The sequence below is a fragment of the Bos indicus genome, chromosome 17 (assembly GCF_029378745.1).
Source record: "Bos indicus isolate NIAB-ARS_2022 breed Sahiwal x Tharparkar chromosome 17, NIAB-ARS_B.indTharparkar_mat_pri_1.0, whole genome shotgun sequence".
Taxonomy (NCBI): domain Eukaryota; kingdom Metazoa; phylum Chordata; class Mammalia; order Artiodactyla; family Bovidae; genus Bos; species Bos indicus.
Window position 1 is genome coordinate 63,904,065 of NC_091776.1, and position 20,088 is coordinate 63,924,152.

The following is a 20,088-nucleotide window of genomic DNA, read 5'->3' on the forward strand; positions in this document are numbered from 1 at the left end:
GCCAGTAGGGAAGGTAGGGGTCGATTAATGGGGCTGTAGGTGGTACCGGGAAGGGCTGACCGGGGCCCTGCTTCAGAGGAGAACAGGCAGGCAGTGGGGAGGGGGTGCTGCCTTTCTCTCCCCAGCACCTCTCCTCCTCAGCTTGGCTCCTCGGTGGCTCTGTGACTTGCCTCCCAGCCCCAAGGCACCCTCGGTGATGAGTTGGGGGCAAGGGCCTCAGTCGTATGGGTCACAGCCAAAGAGCATTAACTGCCCGGTCTGCAGAACCTCTGAGACACAGGGGTGCTCTCCTGCTGGGGTGCCGAGCTGGGCGGACGGAGCCCGAGCAGCTGGATCACCATGTGCCGAGGGCTGGGGAGCCCCTTCTTGGGTCTGATATCCATTCCTTACCATGGGCAAGTGGGGCTGGTATGTATAGAGTCAAAGCGCAAATGCCAAGGTCACATGGTCATGGACTGTGGGCAAGAGCCCGGGTCACAGCTGGAAGACTGCCTGTGCCTGGATCGTGCTGACGCTGGAAGAAAGCAGGGAGGAGACACAGGAGCAAAGCTTCGCTGAGAGTCTCTGCAGCTGGCTAACTAACGGGTGAGATGTACTCACTGCCGCCCTTTGAGGACCTGCTGCACACACATAAAGCACCGTAGGACTGGGTTTGTCAGCCTGGCCACTTCTCACCAGCTGTGTGACCTTGGACATCAAGTCCGCTCATCTCTGAGCTGAGGTTTTCTTGTTTATAAAAGTGAGGCTAGAAATGTAGCATCCACCCTCAAAAGGCTCTGCAAAAGAACTGCACGCGATGGAGGCCAGGGCACTGAAGGTGGCCAGTGGGATGACCCTGAGTGCTCAGTGTAGGCCTGGGTAGGCAGCCCAGGCCTCTGGGCACACTCAGTGGCCTGATCCTTTCTCCCTCCCTGGAGGCAGCTGTGCTAAGTCTCCCGAAAGAGGGAAGTCGATCTTACTGGGGAAGGTCCGTTCATGCTAAACTCGGCAACACCAGCTGGCGGACAGCAGCTTGTGTCCAGGTGTGAAATGGCAATGCAAGGATGAAGCGGTCTCCCTGTGGCCTTCGGGAGGGGAACTTGCACCAGAGCTCCGTCCTCCTGAGATGGGGGCTGGCACAAGATCTCAGCAGCGACAGGAGGAGGGAGCCTCCCAGGGAATCCCCTGCCAGTCTGCCTGCCTGCTCTACTCCAGGTAATAAGCCAAGGCCAAAATGCTTCCTTCCAAAAATAATTTATTCCACACATTTCCTGGTAGTTTCCTCCACGCACCGTTCCTGGGTTGTAGCTAGTCATTGATGTATCGTCCCTCCCAAACCCGCAGGGACTCCCCTACATGGAAAGAAATCGGTTCCCAAAGCCGCATGGACTCTTACCCACCCCCATCAGTCTCGGGACACGAGAGAGGCTGATTTCTCTTTCTCCCACCCCTCACTGCGCCCACACCACCTACGCTGGCCAGGGCTGTCATCATTGGCCGATGGCCTCAGACATCCCCCGGCATTCCCGCTTGTAGGGGCTTCCCCACGAAACCTCGCTGGCCTCCATGTTGGACAGGTGTAATGTCCGGTGTCCTCAGGCAGACTGCCCGTCACGGCAGTGGAGGATGGCCGGCTCCCTCCATCATGGGCACCAGGGACAGATGGATGCGGCCGGGAGGATCGCAGGTCCTGATGCTGTGTGGTCTTCGGGGCTGTGCTGGCAGCGGCCTCACGAAGCCCTCCCTGAGTGAATCAGCGTGGTCCTCATAGTCCAGTCCTTGGGAACCACCGGCTCTGTCCTCGGGCTACAGCCCCCCACGGACACCGAGGCAGGAGGCGCGAGAGTGAAGGGGACCTGAGGGGCCTCCGAGGCAGGTGACGGCAACCACAGGGGTGACACCTGTGAGCAAGCCAGGCTGCTGAGGTTGGAGGTCTTGCCTCTCTTCTCTGTCCTCCCAGCCCAAGCTAGAGTCCCCTCCTCCTTGGAGAGAAGGGGCAGGCAGAGGGCTGTGAACCACGTGAAAAAAAAAAAGTCTCCCAACGCCCTTGAGCCTAGGGCTATGCAATTTTCTACTAATGAGGGAACTAAGCCCAGTAACGGGACTTTGCTAGTGATTAGCTAGGAGTCTTGTGGGGAACAAAACACCATTTTGTACTCTTAATTAAAAAAAAAAATCATTCATACCCTTTCCTGGGTGAGAGGAATTCAAATAAGGATTCAAATAAGCAGACTACAAAAGTAGATTTTCTCTTTTCTCATCTCTTATTTTGATTTCCTTGTTATACTGCTGAAACCTGTGAGAGGCTTACATCAAGAGCTAGTCCTGGAGTAAAAAAATAATAATAAGATTCCATGCTCTGATAGAAAATGAGTCTAAAAGAATACCTGGATCCTGCAAAGCAACAGAAAGTGGATGGAAGCTGGAGTGTTTGGGTTCAATTCGATTCAACGATGGAGCAAAGTGTCTTAAAGAGCTAAAAACCAGACTTCCCAGCAACGGAGAAGCGGGCGGTTTCTGCTTGGAAGGGGGCGCTCCCGAGCCTTTTATTAAACAGGAGTGAGCTGGGGGTCAGCAGCCTTGCGGCAACGCCCAGGAGTTTTAAAAAGCAAACCCCCGCGGTTCTGGCAAGGGCCTGCGGTCAGTGGATCGGTGTGGTTTCTCTTGCCCGAGGTCCTGCGAACGACCAGGAGGACCGGGGGTCAGGTAGAGGCCGGGCCATCCGTGGTGGACAGGAGGTGAATGACCTGGGCCCGCTCGGCCGGGCTGATGTGCTGGCTGACGTACACCAGTGAGTCCATGGCCAGCTCGGGGTTTTCTTGAACCAGGCTGCAGGAGTCGGGGGAGGAGGGCGAGGTCATTTCTCCCGCTGAGTTCAGTGGGCCCCCGCCCCCCTGTAGCCCCAGAGCCCCAGGGCCTGTCCCACTCCTGGGTGGGCAACCAGCCACCCGGAGCGCCCAACCCTCTTCCTGTCGCAGTCACAGTGGGGGTAATGGTCCTGTGGGGCAGGAGGGCCACAGCACAATCTCAAGGAACAACAGTGGACCCTCCTTCTCACAGGTTGTGTGATCTGACACACACACACTCTCACCCTGAACCTCAGCTTCACCCCCAGACGGGGTCCCATGCGCTCAGCTCCCTACCCCATGGGGACGCGGGGAGCAAGCCGCCCAGAAAGGATCATACCCAGCAGGAGCTGGCAGTCCAAGGACCAGGTGTTCAGAACATGGTTGTCTAAACAAACAAGCTTCGGCCATGACCTTGGATGAGGTCTAACCAGGATAACGAATTGAAACCATTGTACCCCCCACCCCCGCAGACGGCATCCCCAGGACTCTGGGCCGGGAGACCTGGCTTGGGGGGAGTGGTGGCCTCTTAGCTGGGGGGCTGGTCTGTGGACCCCGACCCTGAGGTGGGGGCCATGGACCGTGAGATGCGGTGCACTCGAGTGGCCGCTCTGGGGCCAGGTGACCGGACACGAGTCCTGGTGACCAATGTGGGTGTGGTGAGGGGGCGGGGGGTGGGGGCGGGCCGGCCACTCACCCCCGGATGGTCTTGAGGGCGGAGTCCCGCCTCAGGCACGTGATGTTCTCCCGGATGGTGGAGTGCAGCCCCTCGCTCGCCTGCCCGTGCGCCTCCAGCCACTGCACCACCGTCTGGTTGTTGTCCCACAGGTAGGCCTGAGAGAAAGCGTGACTCGCTCAGGCGTGTCCGACTCTTTGCGACCCCACAGACTGTAGCCCGCCAGGCTCCCATCTTCCCCGCCCAGGGATCGAACCTGCGTTTCCTGCATTGCAGGTGGATTCTTTACCGTCTGAGCCACCAGGTAGGCCTGGGGTGGAGGCTGAGGCTGCATCAGTGAGGGGCCCCTGATGGCTGGGCAGGCCCCCTGGGGCCCCCGCCCCGTGTGTCTCTGCGCCTTGGACCCCCGCCCACGCGTGAGCATCTCTGCCCCAGGCCCACCTTGACAGCGCCCTCCGTCTCCACAAACCAGCGGCGCAGCATGGACTGCACATGCATGTGGCTGAGCTCGGGGCAGGCCCTCAGGACCTCCTGCTTCACCTGGCTCTCCAGCAGCAGGCGGCGCAGGCGCCAGTACAGGAAGCTGCGGGCCGTCTTCCACTCCAGGATGTCCTGCAGACAAGCCGTGGGCCTGAGCCCCGCCCCCGCCCCAGAACGGTGGAGGGGGATTCTAGGAGCTGCCCAGGGCCTGGCCTTGTGATCACTCCCATTTCACAGGCCGGAAAACTGAGGCTCAGGGAGGTGGCAGAGACAGGACACTGCCAGGTCTCCGGACCACCTCCCCCGGGTACAAACCCAGGGCCCACGTCCACCTCTAGACCCAGAACACAGGCTCATGAGGGGTGCGGAGGGCCTGGAGAGGAGGGAGCCCAGCACACAGGGGTGTTCAGGACTGCGGATGACCTCGTGGGGATGAGGCAAGAGGATGGGGTTGTGACCATCAGTGGTGGGGGAGTGTGTTGTGGGAACAATGGTCCCAAACCCGGCCCAGCAGTTCTGAACACACACAGGGGTTGGACTGGTAGTTCCCAAACTTGGCGACCTACTACAATCTCTGGGGGATTTGGGAAAAAAAATACTGATGCCTGACTCCCCTCCCACCCATATTCTGATTTAATTGGAGAGCCACCTGGGCACTAGAGTTTAAGAAATATATTTATTTATTTATTTTTGGCTGCACTGGGTCTTAGTTGAGGCACACAGGCTTCCCTCCAGTTGTGGAGAGGTGTGTGGGCTTAGCTGCCCTGTGGCATTGGGATCTTAGTTCCCTGACCTGGGACTGAACCCATGTCCCCTGCATTGGAAGGTGGATTCTTAACCTTTTTGTTTTTGTTTGTTTGTTTTGTTTGAATTGTTTTTGTTCTTTAAAAAAAAAAAAAAAAGATCCCCAGGTGATTCTCACAGGCGGAATTTGCCTCATCCCACAGGCCTGAGTGCAAATATTCTCTGCGTGTGGGACACCAGGTGACCTGAGGCTCGGCCATTCACGCTGACCGGAGCGCCGCAGGCTCTTACGTAAATGACGCCCTTCTCCAGCATCCTGCCCGCCGTGTCGTGGAGGTCGGCGAAGTGCAGCGCCACCTGGTGGTACATGGGCAGCAGCAGGTCCTCCCGGGCCTTCAGCTGGCCCTCCAGCTCCTTGCGGTCCGTGTCTGAGAGCTCAGACACTCCTGCGGGCAAGGCAAGAGCCAGGGTTTGCAGGGCAGGCCTGAGCTTTAACCTCCCAAGCCAGGTTGCTCCTGCACCCTCAAAAACACACCCAGTGCTAAACAGCTGGTTCCCACCAGCATCTGTTGTACACATGGGAGTGTGTGTCAGCCCCAGTCTCCCAGTTCATCCAGTCTCTGCTCCCGGTCCCACACGTCTGTTCTCTATGTCCCTATTTCTGCCTTGAAAATAGGTTCATTTGTATCATTTTCTTGATTCCACGTATACGCATTAATATACGATATTTGCTTTTCTTTTTCTGATAGCTTGGCTCAGTGCTCTTTGATGACCTAGAGGCGTGGGAGGGGGGTGACGGTGGGAGTGGGGGTCCAAGAGGGAGGAGACATATGTTCAATGAGGATCCACCTCGTTGTACAGCAGAAACTAACGCAACATTGTAAAGCAACCTGACTCCAATAGAAAAAAATGCACCCAGATTTGCAAGACAGCATTCAACACTCAACTTCAAATTTGTTCCCTTTCATCAGGCCCACTGCGCTTACAGGACACCATCAGTTACCATTTTTAATTTACGTAGTAAAATCTAATAAGGGGATATTATAAACAAGTCTACTCCGATTTGATAATTTAAATGAAACAAACTCCTTGAAATAAAACAAACTACAAAAGCTCACCTAAGAGCAAAGAGATTAAACTGAACAGTCCTCTATATAAAAAAGCAATTGAATTTGTAGTTGAATTATAAATCTTTGCTATCAAAGATTTAAAGAAATAATGCCCACTCAGACTCAGAAAACAGAGTGGGGAACACTTTCTGACACACCCTATGATATCAGCATTACCCTGATACCAAGCCAAAGAAATTATATACCCGTCATCACCATAAATCTTGTGAATTTCTGATGACATAGATCAGTTATAAAGGCAATGCTATGTCTCATGGATTTTTAAAGAGAATTACAAATAAGTTGCAAGTGAAGCAAACCTATCACTCAAACAAAATTAGTAAAATGCTGGATGGAAAAATTCTAAAGGGTAATTTTGCTACCAAAATTCAAATGTTTCTCACTGGCTTGAAATACCTCAACTATTCTGTTTTGGGTGTGTTGAGAAATTACACTCACCGAGGCGCTGTGTATGTTTTTTCATGTTAAAGGGCTTGATGGGCTGTGTGGGAACGTTTGAAACATCTCACAGGTGCTGCTGCTGAGTTTTGGTTTGTCTTCACTATTTTTAACCTGATAAGAAGCCTCCAGCCATGAGTGGGCTGAGCCCTTTCATGACCTCTGAGAGGTGATACGTTTCAGACCCACTCACCGAGCTGTTCCACGAGCTTCTTGGAAATGGGGTCGAGTCTTCTGATGGTCTTCACCAGATCTTTCTTCCGGTACTTAATCTCCACTGTTCCCTCTGGCTCCAGAACACTTGCTCTGAAAAAGCCAGCAGCGGGGGAGGCGTATATGAGGGGCTCCCCAGTAAGCAACCGCCAGAGGACATGCAGGGGGAGGCAAGACCTCCAGGAAAGCTGGTGGCAGTCCTCTGCTCTGTAGCTGGCTTTCTGCGTGCCCTTGGGCAAGTCACTTCCCCTCTCTGGCCATCTGCTTTTCTATCCATTGAATGAAGAATTAAACCAGCTTTTAAAGTAAAGTGTTCTGGGACTTTCCTGGCAGTCCAGTGGTTAGGACTCCATGCTTCCACTGCACGGGACATGAGTTCAATCCTTGATCAGGGAACTAAGATCCCACATGCCATGGCATGGCCAAAAGCTAAAAAATAAAACAAAAATGTTCTGAACTCTAGAAGGCCCTTTCAGCAACAAGAGTGTGTGACTTTTTCCAGAACAGCATATCCCACCAGCTCTTCAGCTACAGTCCTCTCTGGCTTTCCTAATCTCTGCTCTCCTCAGGCCAGGGTGGTGGTGTTGTTCAGTCACTCAGTCATGTCCGACTCTTTGTGACACCGTGGACTGCAGCGCACCAGGCTTCCCTGTCCTTCACCATCTCCCAGAATTTGCTCAAACTCATGTCCATTGCATTGGTGAAGCCATCCAACCATCTCATCCTCTGTCGTCCCCTTCTCCTCCCACCTTCAATCTTTCCCAGCATCAGGATCTTTTCCAGTGAGTCAGTCAGTTGCATCAGGTGGCCAAAAGTACTGGAGATTCACCTTCAGCATCAGTCCTTCCAATGAATATTCAGGGTTGATTTCCTTTAGGATGGACTGGTTTGATCTCCTTGCAGTCCAAAGGACTCTAAAGAGTCTTCTCCAGCACCACAGTTGGAAAGCATCAATTCTTCGGCACTCAGCTTTCTTTATGGCCTAACTCTCACATCCATACGTGACTACTGGAAAAATCATAGCTTTGATTATATGGACCTTTGTCGGCAAAGTGACGTCTCTGCTTTTTAATACTCTCTCTAGGTTTGTCACAGCTTTCCTTCCAAGGAGCAAGCATCTTTTAATTTCGTGGCTACAAGATACTCTTTAATCTCTTAAAGCACACAAAAGCACATGGAGGAATCCAAGATGTGAGTGGCCCCCTCCATTCCCAACCCTCTCACCCCACACCTTGGTTTCCCCCTGCCCCCTTCTCTTCTGACAGCTGGGAAGCCCTGACCAATATTACATGTAGCTCTGAGCCTCCTGGTGACCAGAGTGAAAAGTTAATGTGACCCCATTTGGGGCTGCCCTCATCCTGAGTCTTCTGGAGGTCTGACCTCAGCAGCCTCCCGTGAAGGTCACAGGGCACTGAAGGCAGGACAGGCTCGGCTCATTTGCACCATATCACGATGTCTAACGTAACGCCTGAGACACAGTAGGTGCTCAATAAATATACACTGAACTGAGGAAAGAATACAGGAGTAGACACAGGAGGAAGGTGCCTATCTATAACTTGAGCAGAACTATTCTTTTTTAAAAATATGTTTGTTTACTGGGCTGCTCTGGGTCTGAGTTGCAGCATGCAAACTCTTAGTCATGGCACGCGGGATCTGGTTCTCAGACCAGGGATAGAACCTGGGTCCCCTGCACGGCAAGCACAGAGTCTCAGCCACTGGACCACCAGGGAAGTCCTGGGCAGAGCTTGGGGCCTTTACATTCTCACAGCATTTGGCATAGTCTTCATTTTGAAGACACTCAAACACTGAGTTACAAGCATTATTGTCAGCATCCTTTCTGGAAGAATCTATCTGGGACAGATTCCCACTTGAAAAAAAAAAGTGCCAGGAAGGTTTCTCTCCCCTGAGGAACTGGTGTCCTCTCATGCAAGTATACATTTTAGTCATTCGCTTGTCCAGTATTTCCCAAGCACCCATTAGGAGTCAGGTACTGTACTAGGCCCTAGGCTATAACAATAAATAAAAATGAATAAAACATAGCCTCTATGGAACAGTTTTGGGGAAGACTGAGAGTCTAGTAAGAACTAGACATCTAATCTTATTTCCCTTTTCATCTTGGCTGCCAGGAAGCTCAGGTGCTTTTCGTCTTTCTTTTTTCTTTGGCTGCACCAGGTCTTCATTGCTGCATGGGCTGTCTCTAGTTGCAATGAGTGGGGGCTACTCTCTAGATATGATGCTCAGGCTTCTTGTTGTGGTGGGTTCTCTTGCTGTGAGGCACGGGTTCTAGAGTGCATGGGCTCAGTAGTTGTGGCTTGTGAGTTCAGCTGTCCCATGGCATGTGGGATCTTAGTTCTCAGACCAAGGATCAAACCCGTGTTCCTGCATTAGCAGGTAGATTCTTAACCACTGGACCACCAGGGAAGTCCTAATTAATTAATTAATATACAATCAATCAATTGATCATAATTAATATTTATTTTAATATATTTAATATTACTATATTATAATTAATTATATATTAATTAATATAAATATATTATATATTATTATATATAACACAATAATATGTATTAATATATTTATATTAATTAATAATTATATAAAATATATAATATATTAATATATTATATGTAATATATAATATATAATGTGATATATAAAAATTAGTATATAATATATATAATAATAATATAATTAATTAATTAATTATATATAATCTATTATACATATAATATAATATATAAAATATGTATGTATAATATATAATTATATATGTTATAATTGTATAATATATATCATATTTTATGTAATTATGTAATTATATAATATAGTTACTATATTATATAATATATTATATAATTATATTATATATATTATGACTTAATATAGTCTATATATTATTATTATATAATAGTATATAATATAACATATATATTATATTTATATAATATATTATTAATATATCAATACTATATATTATATTAATTATATATTATAATTTTTATATTTTCTTTAAGTGATTGCAAACCTTGGGAAACAGGTGAGTGTAAATTGTGAAAGAACAAATTACAATTCCTCCACTACTTCTGGGCTCCAGTCACTAATTACACTGAGAAAATCCAGTAGCATGCTGGATGCTGGTTTCAGACTGGGAGAACTGGCAGCTCTCCACCCCTCTGGAAGTTCAGAACAGCCCTGCGATCCCCAGAGTGTGACTCCCAGGGTGTGGGGCCTCAGGACTGGGAGTGAGAGCAGGAAGGCGGGGCTGGGCTGGGGCGGCACACCCACCTGCTCTCTCTGTCCGCGTACATCTCTATGCACAGCGGGTTGATGGAGGTGTCCATGACTGCCCAGGAGCCGCCCCGGACCTCCGCATAGGGCGGGATGTAGATCAGGACGGGCTGTTTGTACTTCCGGAGGCCATCCACGATGTAGGCTCCGAACTTTAGCACCTGGTCATACATGTCTGAAAAGCAAGGCAGCCACCGTTGAGGCGACCTCCGGCCCACCCTTCGCTGCCCAGGGGTTGTGGTGAGGCTCTCATGGGGCCAGGAGGCAGGATCAAGGCACAGAGGGCTCCCTTGACCAGGTCCTCCTCCCTGCCGGGGCCTCAACATTCCCACCCAGAAAAGGAGGCATGGGCTGATCTCTAAGATCCCTTCCAGCCCTGGCTCAGAGATGCCCCAGGCCTGTCCCTCTGTTTCCAGAACAGAACCCTCTCCAAGGATAACACAGTCTCTTCCCTCTTGCTGCCCACAGGCATATGGTCCTTATTTTCTACCAAGACACGTCTAATTAGGCATGGTACATGGAAACAACAGCACAATAACAAAATCTAGGACCTCCCTGCTGGCCCAGTGGCTAGGACTCTGAGTTCGCAATGCAGGGGGCCCAGGTTCAGTCCCCGGTCAGGGAACTAGATCTCACACGCTGCAACTAATACCTGGCACAGCCAAATACACAGATAAATATTTTTAAAAAACAACTCAAAATCACACGGAGAGTAACCACCACACGCAGGCGAACCCTCGCCTTGGCCCTCTGAGGCTGGTCTATCCTTACCCCTCTTTGCAGAGGAGAGAAACTTTGGCTTGGAGCAGTCACCCACCCAACAAGGACTCAGACCAGGTCTGCCCGGCCCCAGTCCAGCTCTTTCTGAAACATCCCACTGACAGCCTCTGTCTCTTGAAATGCGCTCAGTGCCTTGAAGCACTTGCATTTGAGTGTCAGGTCACTGAGGCTCACAGTAGCCCCCTAAGGAGGGCAGGAGCCTTCTCATCTTCCTAAGTGGGGAGGTGACCGCCCAGGTCACTCGGCAGCTTCCGGGGGCCACCCCTGCCTCTCCCTGCATGACGGGGACCTCTGGAAAGTCACACTGGAAGCCCTCAGTTCCCTGAACAGCTCTCGTCTGCAGGGCTGCAGGAAGCGCAACTAAGATGATGATGTTGCGATCCCAAGGGAGCTGTCCAGGGTGCTGACCCCGAGGCTTCAGGGCACCCACAGGAAGGCCACTTTACCTTTCATGCCCCCGGAGAACCCCCTCCAGTTGGCAAAGATCATCAGGGGCAACTTCTCCCGGTTGAAATCCTTGATGGCCTGGGCCGTCTTATAGGCCGAATCTGGGAACCACACCTGGCCAGCCTGCTGGATTATCTGGAACACAGAGCAGCCTGCGTCAGACTCCTCTGAGCAGAATATGGGATGGCCGCCCACATGGCACCCTGGAGGGCAGGCAGCCTGATTGGCATCGGTGACAACACCAGAGATGGGGCTCAGACATGTGACTCTCACGCTGCGGCCCAGGGAGGCTCCTGTTGCCTGTTGATAGGTGCCAAGCTAGTAAATGCCACCCTGAGTAGGGTCCCAGGACCCGCCCTCTGACTTCTGAACTCCTCCCAGGGTGCGATGTGGCCCACCCTAGAAACAGCAACAGTGGAGAAGGAAATGGCAACCCACTCCAGTGTTCTTGCCTGGAGAATCCCAGGGATGGGGGAGCTTGGTGGGCTGCCGTCTATGGGGTCACACAGAGTCGGACATGACTGAAGCGACTTAGCAGCAGCAGCAGTGACCATATAACATCCAGCTGAAGACTAGCAGGGGGGTACTGTTTCTGCCCCCTTCTGATGCCTATGTCAGAAGCTTTCTCTATCTCCTTTATACTTTAATAAAACTTTATTACACAAAAGCTAAAAAAAAGAAAGAAACAGCAACAGTGACGGGGGCAGGAGGAGGGAGGAATTCCTAGGGACCTGTCATCCTCTGAAGAAGACAGTGAGGAGCACCAGGCATCCTGCAGACACAGTGCTGGGGCCCCCACCCCACCCCACTCCAGAGCCAAGGATGCCTCTGAGTCTGAGCTGGAAGGACAGACATGTGGCCACTCAGGACCCGCTCCTGTCAGCTCAACCGGCCTACACAGCAGACCCAGCAAAACCACAGTCATGGTCGTCAGAATGGCCATCATCAGAGAGTCTGCAGAAACAAATGCTGGCGAGGACGCAGAGAAAAGGGGACCCTGGAACACTCCTGGTGGGCATGCTAACTGGTGCTGCTACTATGGAAAAGAGTATGGAGGCTTCTCAGAAAACTAAAAACAGAACTGCTATATGACTCAGCAACTCCCTTCCTGGGTACGTATGTGTATATATAACCCAGCACTAATGTGAAAAGATACATGACCTCAGTGTTCACAGCAGCACCGTTTACAGTAGCCAAGATACGGGAGCAATCCAAGTGCCCGACGACAGATGAATGGAGAAAGACGACGTGGCGTATACACATACACAAGGGAATACTGCTCAACCACTAAGAATGGAATTCTGACATATGCAGCAATGTGGATAGATCTAGAGAACACTATACAGAGTGACATTAGTCAGAGAAAGACAAGCACTGTATGTTATCACTTATATGGAAAACCTAAAAAAATAATACACATCAACATACAGGCAAAGCAGAAACAGATTCACAAAAATAAAACAGACAAAAAATAAACTAGGGAGTTACCAAAGGTGAGAGAGAAGACGGGAGGGACACACAGGGGCATGGGATTAAGAGACACAAACTGCAATGTATGAAATACCACAGCAACAAGGACATACTGTACAGCACAGAGAAATACAGCCATTATCTTGTAGTAACTTTTAATGGCACACAATCTGTAGAAATGCTGAATCACTATGCTGTACACCTGAAATGAATGTAATTTGTAACTCAACCTCACTTCAATAAAAAAAACAAAACATGAAAAGAGCCAGCCCAGCTCCCCGGCCCCTAACCTTGGCCTCGGAATCCAGGTTGGCAGGGTCGGCGGGCACGACCAACTCCACCGTCCGCGTCTCTGCAGCGATCACTCCGACGGGGATACCCCCCAGCCTGCAAGGCGGACCACAAGTGAGCAGGGGCGCGGGGCAGCACCCCAGGCCGGTTCGGGGGGGCACGTGGGTCTGGCCAGCCCAGACTGGTATTCTACAGGCATGCGGGCTGGGATGAGGGTGGACAGAGAAAAGCGTGCTGTTTTCAACTTGGCCCTGAAGCGGTGAAAAGCCTCACAAACAAGCAGGCTGGAAAAGTCCTCTGGGTGCCCATGTCGGGGCAACAGCTGCCGGGGTTGTGGGGAGGCTTGGGCCAAGTCAGGGATGGGAGCAGCATCGTCCCCTAGAACTTTCTGTGATGATGGCCACACTCTCTAGCAGCCTGACCAGTGTGGCAGCTGTGAGCTGCACATGACCACGGAGCATCTGAAACACGGCAGGGACGGCTGAGGAACTGAACATGTGACATGCTCTTTCACTGTGTGATTCCTCTGAATTTGAGCTGTCACACGTGGCCAGCAGCCACCACGGTGGACAGCACGGGTCCAGACCCCACGCCACATCGGGAAAGGATGGAGGTATGCTAAGCCTGAGCAGCTTCAGTTACGGGCGGTCCATGGCATCAGTCTCCATCAGCACCCGCCACCGGCTGCCCCTGGCCACCTGTGTCACTTGATTCCTCTCGATTACACTCCCAACAGTTTATGGGGCAGGTTTGGGGAGAGCAGTTTTCAAATCAAGCACTTCCATGTGGAAGGGGGAGTAGATTTCATCTCAGTTTAAAGAACATATTCCAGGGGATTTCCCTGATGGTCCGGTGGTTAAGAATCCACCTTCCAATGCAGGTGCCATGGATTTGATCCCTGGGTGGGGAACTAAGATCCCACATGTTGCGGGGCAACTAAGCCCACATACTGGATGAAGACAGTGCAGCCCCCCCAAAAAAAGAACATTTGAAAAAAGTAAAACACTTATGGAGAGAAGCAATCCCAGTAACAGACTTAGTATTTTAACAGTTATTACAGAGAAGTAAATAGCAACAATAATGGCAGCTGCTATTAACAACATTATGGAGCATTTATGATTTTTAAATGCTTTTTATTTATTTAAAAAATATTAACTACCATGTGGCACTTGGGATCTTAGTTACCCAGCCAGGTGTCAAACCCGCACCCCCAGCAGTAGAAGCAAGGAGTCTTAACTGCTGGACCACCGAGGAATTCCCCATTTGTGATATTTTAAATGCCTAACACATCACCACTTCTATTAATCCCAGCAATCCTTCGGGAGTGGGAAGGGGCGGAGTTATCAGCCTCATTGTACAGATGAGGATGTAAAGGCCCAGAGCGGGTGAGTGACAGCAGAGGTCTGACTCGAGAACCTGAACTCGTAGTGCCTGTCTTGTGCCAGGAATCTGAGTGGTAAATTATGAGGCTGTTGCTTTGGGCTCCATAAAAGGAAGAACTCTGGGGCAGCTGGACTCATCCCGAAGAGAAGGAGTGAGCTCAGCTTTGACAGAATCCAAGCATTATGCCTTCCGCCAGCTCTGGTATACAATAGCGGTTCCTGCCCACGGCCCTCCTAAATGGAGTTCGTACTTCTGACTGTGTGGTTTTCCAGAGAGTACCATGGCCACCTTCTGATTCCCAAAGGGGTTCATGGTCCCCCTGGCGAGGGTGCCCTGGCCCAGGGGCAGACACAAGGGGCAAGGGTCCTGGCCCCAGGAAGAAGTTGGTGGTGTGTCTTCTAAAGTTATGGACAAATCCAGACTCTATGAAGACTTTCATCAGCCAGAAACACTCCCCGCCCCCCAACTCTCTGCATTGGTTTTTCTTTCAGAAAATCCAAGGCCAGGGAGAAAGCATCGCTGAGGCCGCCTGGGCCCGCCCTCAGGGTTACCTTGCTCGTCCCGTCACCACAGTCTGGGCCCAGGGCACCATGATCTCCTTGAAACTGCCCTGGTCAAAGAATCCACTCTGCCAGGATCCCTTCAGAGCTGTGGGCAGAAGGGCGGAAGCTCAGGCCGGGGTCTGGTTGCTGAGGGCCCCCGGTGTCCACCTGGAGGGCAGACTCCTCTGCCCTCTCTCTAGGACAGCCTGACGTTGACAGCCCAGATACCTTTGTTCCTGGAAAACAACAACACTTCCCCTGCCCAGCCCCCAACACACAAAACCAGGGCTGCCAAACGATACGCCGAATCCGGAAGTCAGTCCATACAGAACACCCACCACACCAACCTCCCTCAACGCCAAGCATGAGGAGACCCTGGTCACAGCCTCTGCAAAAAGAGCAGGTGGCTGCCTTCGGAAGGCACGATTTCAGAAGGGACCATCTACTCTGAAAAACACTCATCCCGGACCTGGTGGCTGCAGCCTCAAAACCGTTACACTGAGAAGAACGTGTTCCATTGAGAGACAGAGAGGCAGAGAAAGGGAGAGTGAACAAGCGGATGTCGGTTGCGGCCGTCCTGGGGAGGACGCGGTGCCTGGGATCCACACCGTGTTGTACGTGTCTGTGGTTTGGACACGAGGAGGCAGGTAGCAGGAGAGATCTCACTTTGCAGGAATAGCGGGGCTGGGCCCCTGGGAGCAAAGCACCCCAGCCTCAGGGTCTGCCTGGGGGCCGGCCCTACTAGCTGGAGCAAATGGTCGGTAACACATCAGACGTTTTTAAAAATCAAGCTAAAGCCAGTGCTCGCAGGTGAGAAAGCCTAAGAGAAGTAGCAGAGGAGGGGAACAGGCCACGGGGCATCTTTCGCTGGTGGAGCCTGGCACGCTCCTGGCGGCACCTGCCTTGCCCCACGCAGCTGGAAGGAGAGGCCGAGTTCTAAAGGGGGCAGCACGTGAAATTCTAGACTCGGGATTGTGGCAACAGGGGCAGCTCAGCTTTCCAGTTCTGTCCTGGTGGCTCAGAATGTAATCAGATACCTCCATGAGGCCAACCTGTCCCTTTGGGGGAGGGGGACAGGGAGGGAGGGAGGGAGAATGTGGGCACGTGCAAGCACGTGCGTGCACACGGGTGTGTTTGGATATATGTGTGCACACCCACGTGTGTGTCTACAAACGGAGCTGCAGAAGAGGCAAAGTTGCTCGTCCTGGGTGAACTCATGGAGAGCTACCTTATGAAGGTTTAAGCCAAACAGAAAGAGGGACAGAGAGAGAAGCGCTCTTCTCTCTGAAACCCTGAGGTTGCAGCCCCAGAGTTGCCACCTATGTGACCACATCTGGGGCAATTTCAGGGAAGGAGGTCATGACCTCTGCTGCTTCTCACCTCCATCCATCAGCTCCAGAAACCGGAGGCTGTTCCCACCCCTTCTCGGTCATCAGCTTGGGAAAAGCACAGAGAAAAATCTCCATTCTTCCACCCCTTTTTGCATTCGACCTCAGGTGTATCCCTTGGCGATAATCTTCTACTGACTCATTCTTTTATCTTGGTGGCAGAAAAGAAACCCCAAAACCCAGGGCTCGGACAAAACCCCGGAGGGACCTACTTGGGTGAGGTCTTCCTGCAAGCAGCCACCGGGGGTCGTAGGGCCCGCGAGATGGTTGGAATTCAATTTCTCTGTCAATGGGGTCCTTGGGTGTGACGACTGGGACTGGGCTGCGATTATCCTAGGAAAGAAAGCAGGTCTCCCACTCGGTCCTTCGGGCTCGTCAATAATGTCTGTAATTCACTCTTTGCCCTCCTCTCCCCTTCCGACTATGGTGATGCCTGGCTACGTGGCAGAAGCCCAACCCAAAATAGGTCATCATCATAATTAGGAGTAGCATTTGGCTGAGGGCCTGCCAAGCGCTGAACTCCACACATCATGTCACTGAGCCATCAGTGATAACACCCTGGGATGGGTGCCATTGTTACTCCCACTTTACAGATGAGGAAACTGAGGCTTAGAAAGATTAAGAGATGGTCCTGAGGTCTCATTGCTATGAGAAGGAAGCCAGAAATCAAATCCAGCCTGACTGCAAAGCCTGAGGATTCTCTGTTGTCCGTGTTACCTCTTTTGATGACAGGCAATGTCACCTCTTTCTAAAGGATAGACACAGCCTCCATACAAAGTCATCAAAAAAAAAAAAAAAAGCAAATAACAGTGAGTACAGGGCTGGGCATCAGAAAGGGAAGGAGGGAAGAGAAAAGAAAAATTAACCCTAGACACGATTTCAGTGTTACCTACTCCCTACCCTTCCACACCATTTGGCAAATGAACCAGATAACAGAGTCTTCCAGGCTCCAAGCTTCAAGAGGCGGGGGCGGGGGGAAGGATACTGCACCTTTGGCATATAGGACAGCCATTCCAGGATGGTACAAACACCCTCAAAGTCATCTGGCACGGTGACATGCGAGACGCCATTGTGATGCATGATCTGCACACCGCCCAGCTGGTTGTTGGACGTGTAAACGTCTCTGCCCAGGACCTGCTTTGACATGACATGGTTAGCAAGGTCCTGCCCGACCTGGGGGCCTTCCATCTGTTCAGATGGTCCTCAACCCTGGCCGCATGTTCGGTGGTCCTCAACCCTGGCTGCAAGTCAGAATCACCTGGGAGCTTTCAAAAGTCCTGATGTCCAGGCTGCAGGCAGCCAGACCAATTACATCAGAATCTCAGGTATCTGTTGTTTTTTTTCAACTTCCAGATAATTCCATTATGCAGCCCAATTTAAGAACCAGAGATTCACCTGGTGACTGGTCATCTCCAGGCAAAACCCAACCTAGTGTTGCTGATGGAGCAGGTCTGCAGTGGGGCCAGAGAACTTTGTACTTTTATCATGATCCCAGGTAATGCTGATGCTGCTGGTTCAGGGGCCAGACTCTGAGACCCACTGTGGGATTTTTAGCAGACCTGATGTTAGGGAGGCCTTACAGCATTGTGGAAGGCATTTCAAGACAGTAAACAGTCACACGAAACTGTGTTCACCAGGAGTCTAACTATGTAAAGACATGAGATGAGAGTCTACACAAAAGAGAGAAACTACACAAAAACTACAGTAGGGACAAAATTACTTTTTTTGTTTTTTTGGTCTTTTCCCAATTTTCTGCAATGTGTAATGCTATTTTAATAAGTTTTAAAATTTAAATTACAGTAACACAGAGAATTAGTTCCACCAGAAGAGTCTAACACATACATTGTTGCTGTTAAGTCACTCAGTTGTGTCAGACTCTTTTTCAACCCCGTGGACTGTAGCCCGCCAGTTTCCTCAGTCCATGGGATTCTCCAGACAAGAATACTGGAGTGGGTTGCACTGGAGTGAGAAATGGCAATTTCATTCTCCGGTGGATTTTCCTGACCCAAGGATCGAACCTGCATCTCCTGCTTTGTAGGCAAACTCTTAACGCTGAGCCACCAAGGAAGCCCAATACACACCTATTTGTATGTATGTATCTATCTATAATATATGTTAGCTCATAAGAGGCTCATATAACTGCAAAATGAAAGAACAGCTCTCATAATAGCAGGGATGGAACTGGCTTCTTTTTTCCCTTTTCTTGCTGCATCATGTAGCTTGTGGGATCTTAGTTTCCCAACCAGGGATTGAACCCGGGCCCTCAGCAGTGAGAGTGTGGAGTCCTAACCGCTGGACCACCAGGGAATTCCTGGAACTGCTTTCATGCTGAGAAAAATTCCCCACTGGGGACACTGGGAATGTCAGAATGAGCCCGCCCCCGCCCCAACACGTCCACTCCCCGGCTGTCCCTTCAAGGTGGTCACCTTATTGAGCGCCGTCGCCCCCGTGAGGATGATGTGGGAATTCTCCACCTGGATCACTCGCTGGCCCAGCCTCACCAGGTAGGCCCCGATCCCGAGGGCCCGGCAGCTCACCTGTGGAGACAGGACCCCTCCTGCATTCCTCAGGGCCAGTGCCCCACCCCCCACAGCGGGGACGGTCCAGGAGCCACTGGGCATGAGTGGAAGCTCAGCTTGGCCACGGGCATCCTGATCGGTGGCCGGACAGCGTGGGCTCAAGCCTGTCCTTCAGGCTGCCTGACCTCGACCGAAAGAATGGGGCTAGCGAGGAAGAGTGTTGTAAAGACACACGCAGACGTGGAATGTTCTGGCTCTTACTTCAAGAGGCATCTCTGTGGTTCTTCTGAGTTTGGTCATTCCCAAGACACTGCATGCATTCACACAATGAAAGGAAGCCTAGGAGGGCGGGTGAAACTGGGAAAAAATGATCGAGGTCTGTGTCCAGTTAACAGTGTCGTGCCAATGTCAGTGTCCTTGTTTTGATCACATACGACAGTTACACGAGACTCTATCACACGGGAGCTGGACGAGGGGCACCCACGACCTGCCTAAACTATCTCGTAACTTCCGACGCAGAACTATTTCAAAACAGGAAGATTTATACAGGCAGACCTCATTTTATTGTACTTCATGGATACTGAGGTTTACTTATTTATTTTTTAACAAAGTTTGTGGCAATCCTGTGTGTCAGATGAGGGTTAGCATTTTTTAGCCATAAAGGATTTTAAAATTAAAGTGTATACATTTTTAAAAGACATAATGCTACCGCAGATTTAACAGACGACAGTACAGTATAAACATAACTGTTACATGGATTGAGAAACCAAAAAATCTGTGTGACTTTATTACAATCTCCACTTCAATACTATATTCATTCACTTTACCATAGAGGTCTGGGACCAAACTGCGACATCTCTGAGGTGAGCCTGTCTGTGTATATATATATAAATTAGAGATATGTAAATGTATATCTATTTTGGAATATATAAAAATATTCCTTTTTATATCCTTCAAAAGAAAATGACATATTTTGGAATATGTAAATACATATATGTCTTTTTATTTTGAAATAGGTATGAAACATACATAATGACACCTAGACGATACGCCCAAGGAAGACACTCAAGGCCAGCATTTTCCATCTTGGAAACTGAAGAGCCAAGACGAAGGGTAAAAGTCAGGACTTGAGTGACAGTTTACCACTGAAGAGAACTATTACTACGACTCCAACAGAAACAGAAGATATTTCTGTAAAGGCCACACTAGGGAATGAGAAGACAGTCACTTCGTACCAGTTAAAATTAGATAAAAGTTCTTTTTTTTTTTTCCCACACTGCTGGGCATGCAAGATCTTAGTTCCCTGACCAGGAACTGAACCCGTGCCCCCTTGCAGAGAAAGTGTGGAGTCTTAGCCACTGGGCCACCAGGGAAGGCCCAAAAGTTCTTCTAAATACTCAATATCTTTTAAAGAAGAAGAGATTGAATCCTGATTCAAGCCAACCAACTATAATAAGACATTTTGAGATAA

At 50.5% G+C, this 20,088-nt stretch overlaps 1 protein-coding gene across 4 annotated transcripts in view; it reads right to left on the reverse strand.

The window, feature by feature from the left end:
* Positions 1–1,217: 1,217 nt before the first annotated feature.
* ACACB (acetyl-CoA carboxylase beta) overlaps positions 1,218–20,088 on the reverse strand; it is a 115,422-nt gene continuing 96,551 nt past the window's right edge. For all 4 annotated transcript variants that reach the window (XM_019977294.2, XM_019977292.2, XM_019977293.2 and 1 more), the window contains 12 exons: positions 18,525–18,635; positions 17,089–17,232; positions 16,311–16,431; positions 14,720–14,816; positions 12,785–12,881; positions 11,024–11,159; positions 9,795–9,972; positions 6,487–6,599; positions 5,017–5,171; positions 3,943–4,113; positions 3,523–3,659; positions 1,218–2,808 (listed from right to left, as the gene is read on the reverse strand). In XM_019977294.2, the coding sequence (XP_019832853.2) occupies positions 2,682–2,808; positions 3,523–3,659; positions 3,943–4,113; positions 5,017–5,171; positions 6,487–6,599; positions 9,795–9,972; positions 11,024–11,159; positions 12,785–12,881; positions 14,720–14,816; positions 16,311–16,431; positions 17,089–17,232; positions 18,525–18,635 (1,587 nt within the window). In that variant the 3' untranslated portion in view covers positions 1,218–2,681. The remainder of the gene's footprint in view (positions 2,809–3,522; positions 3,660–3,942; positions 4,114–5,016; positions 5,172–6,486; positions 6,600–9,794; positions 9,973–11,023; positions 11,160–12,784; positions 12,882–14,719; positions 14,817–16,310; positions 16,432–17,088; positions 17,233–18,524; positions 18,636–20,088) is intronic.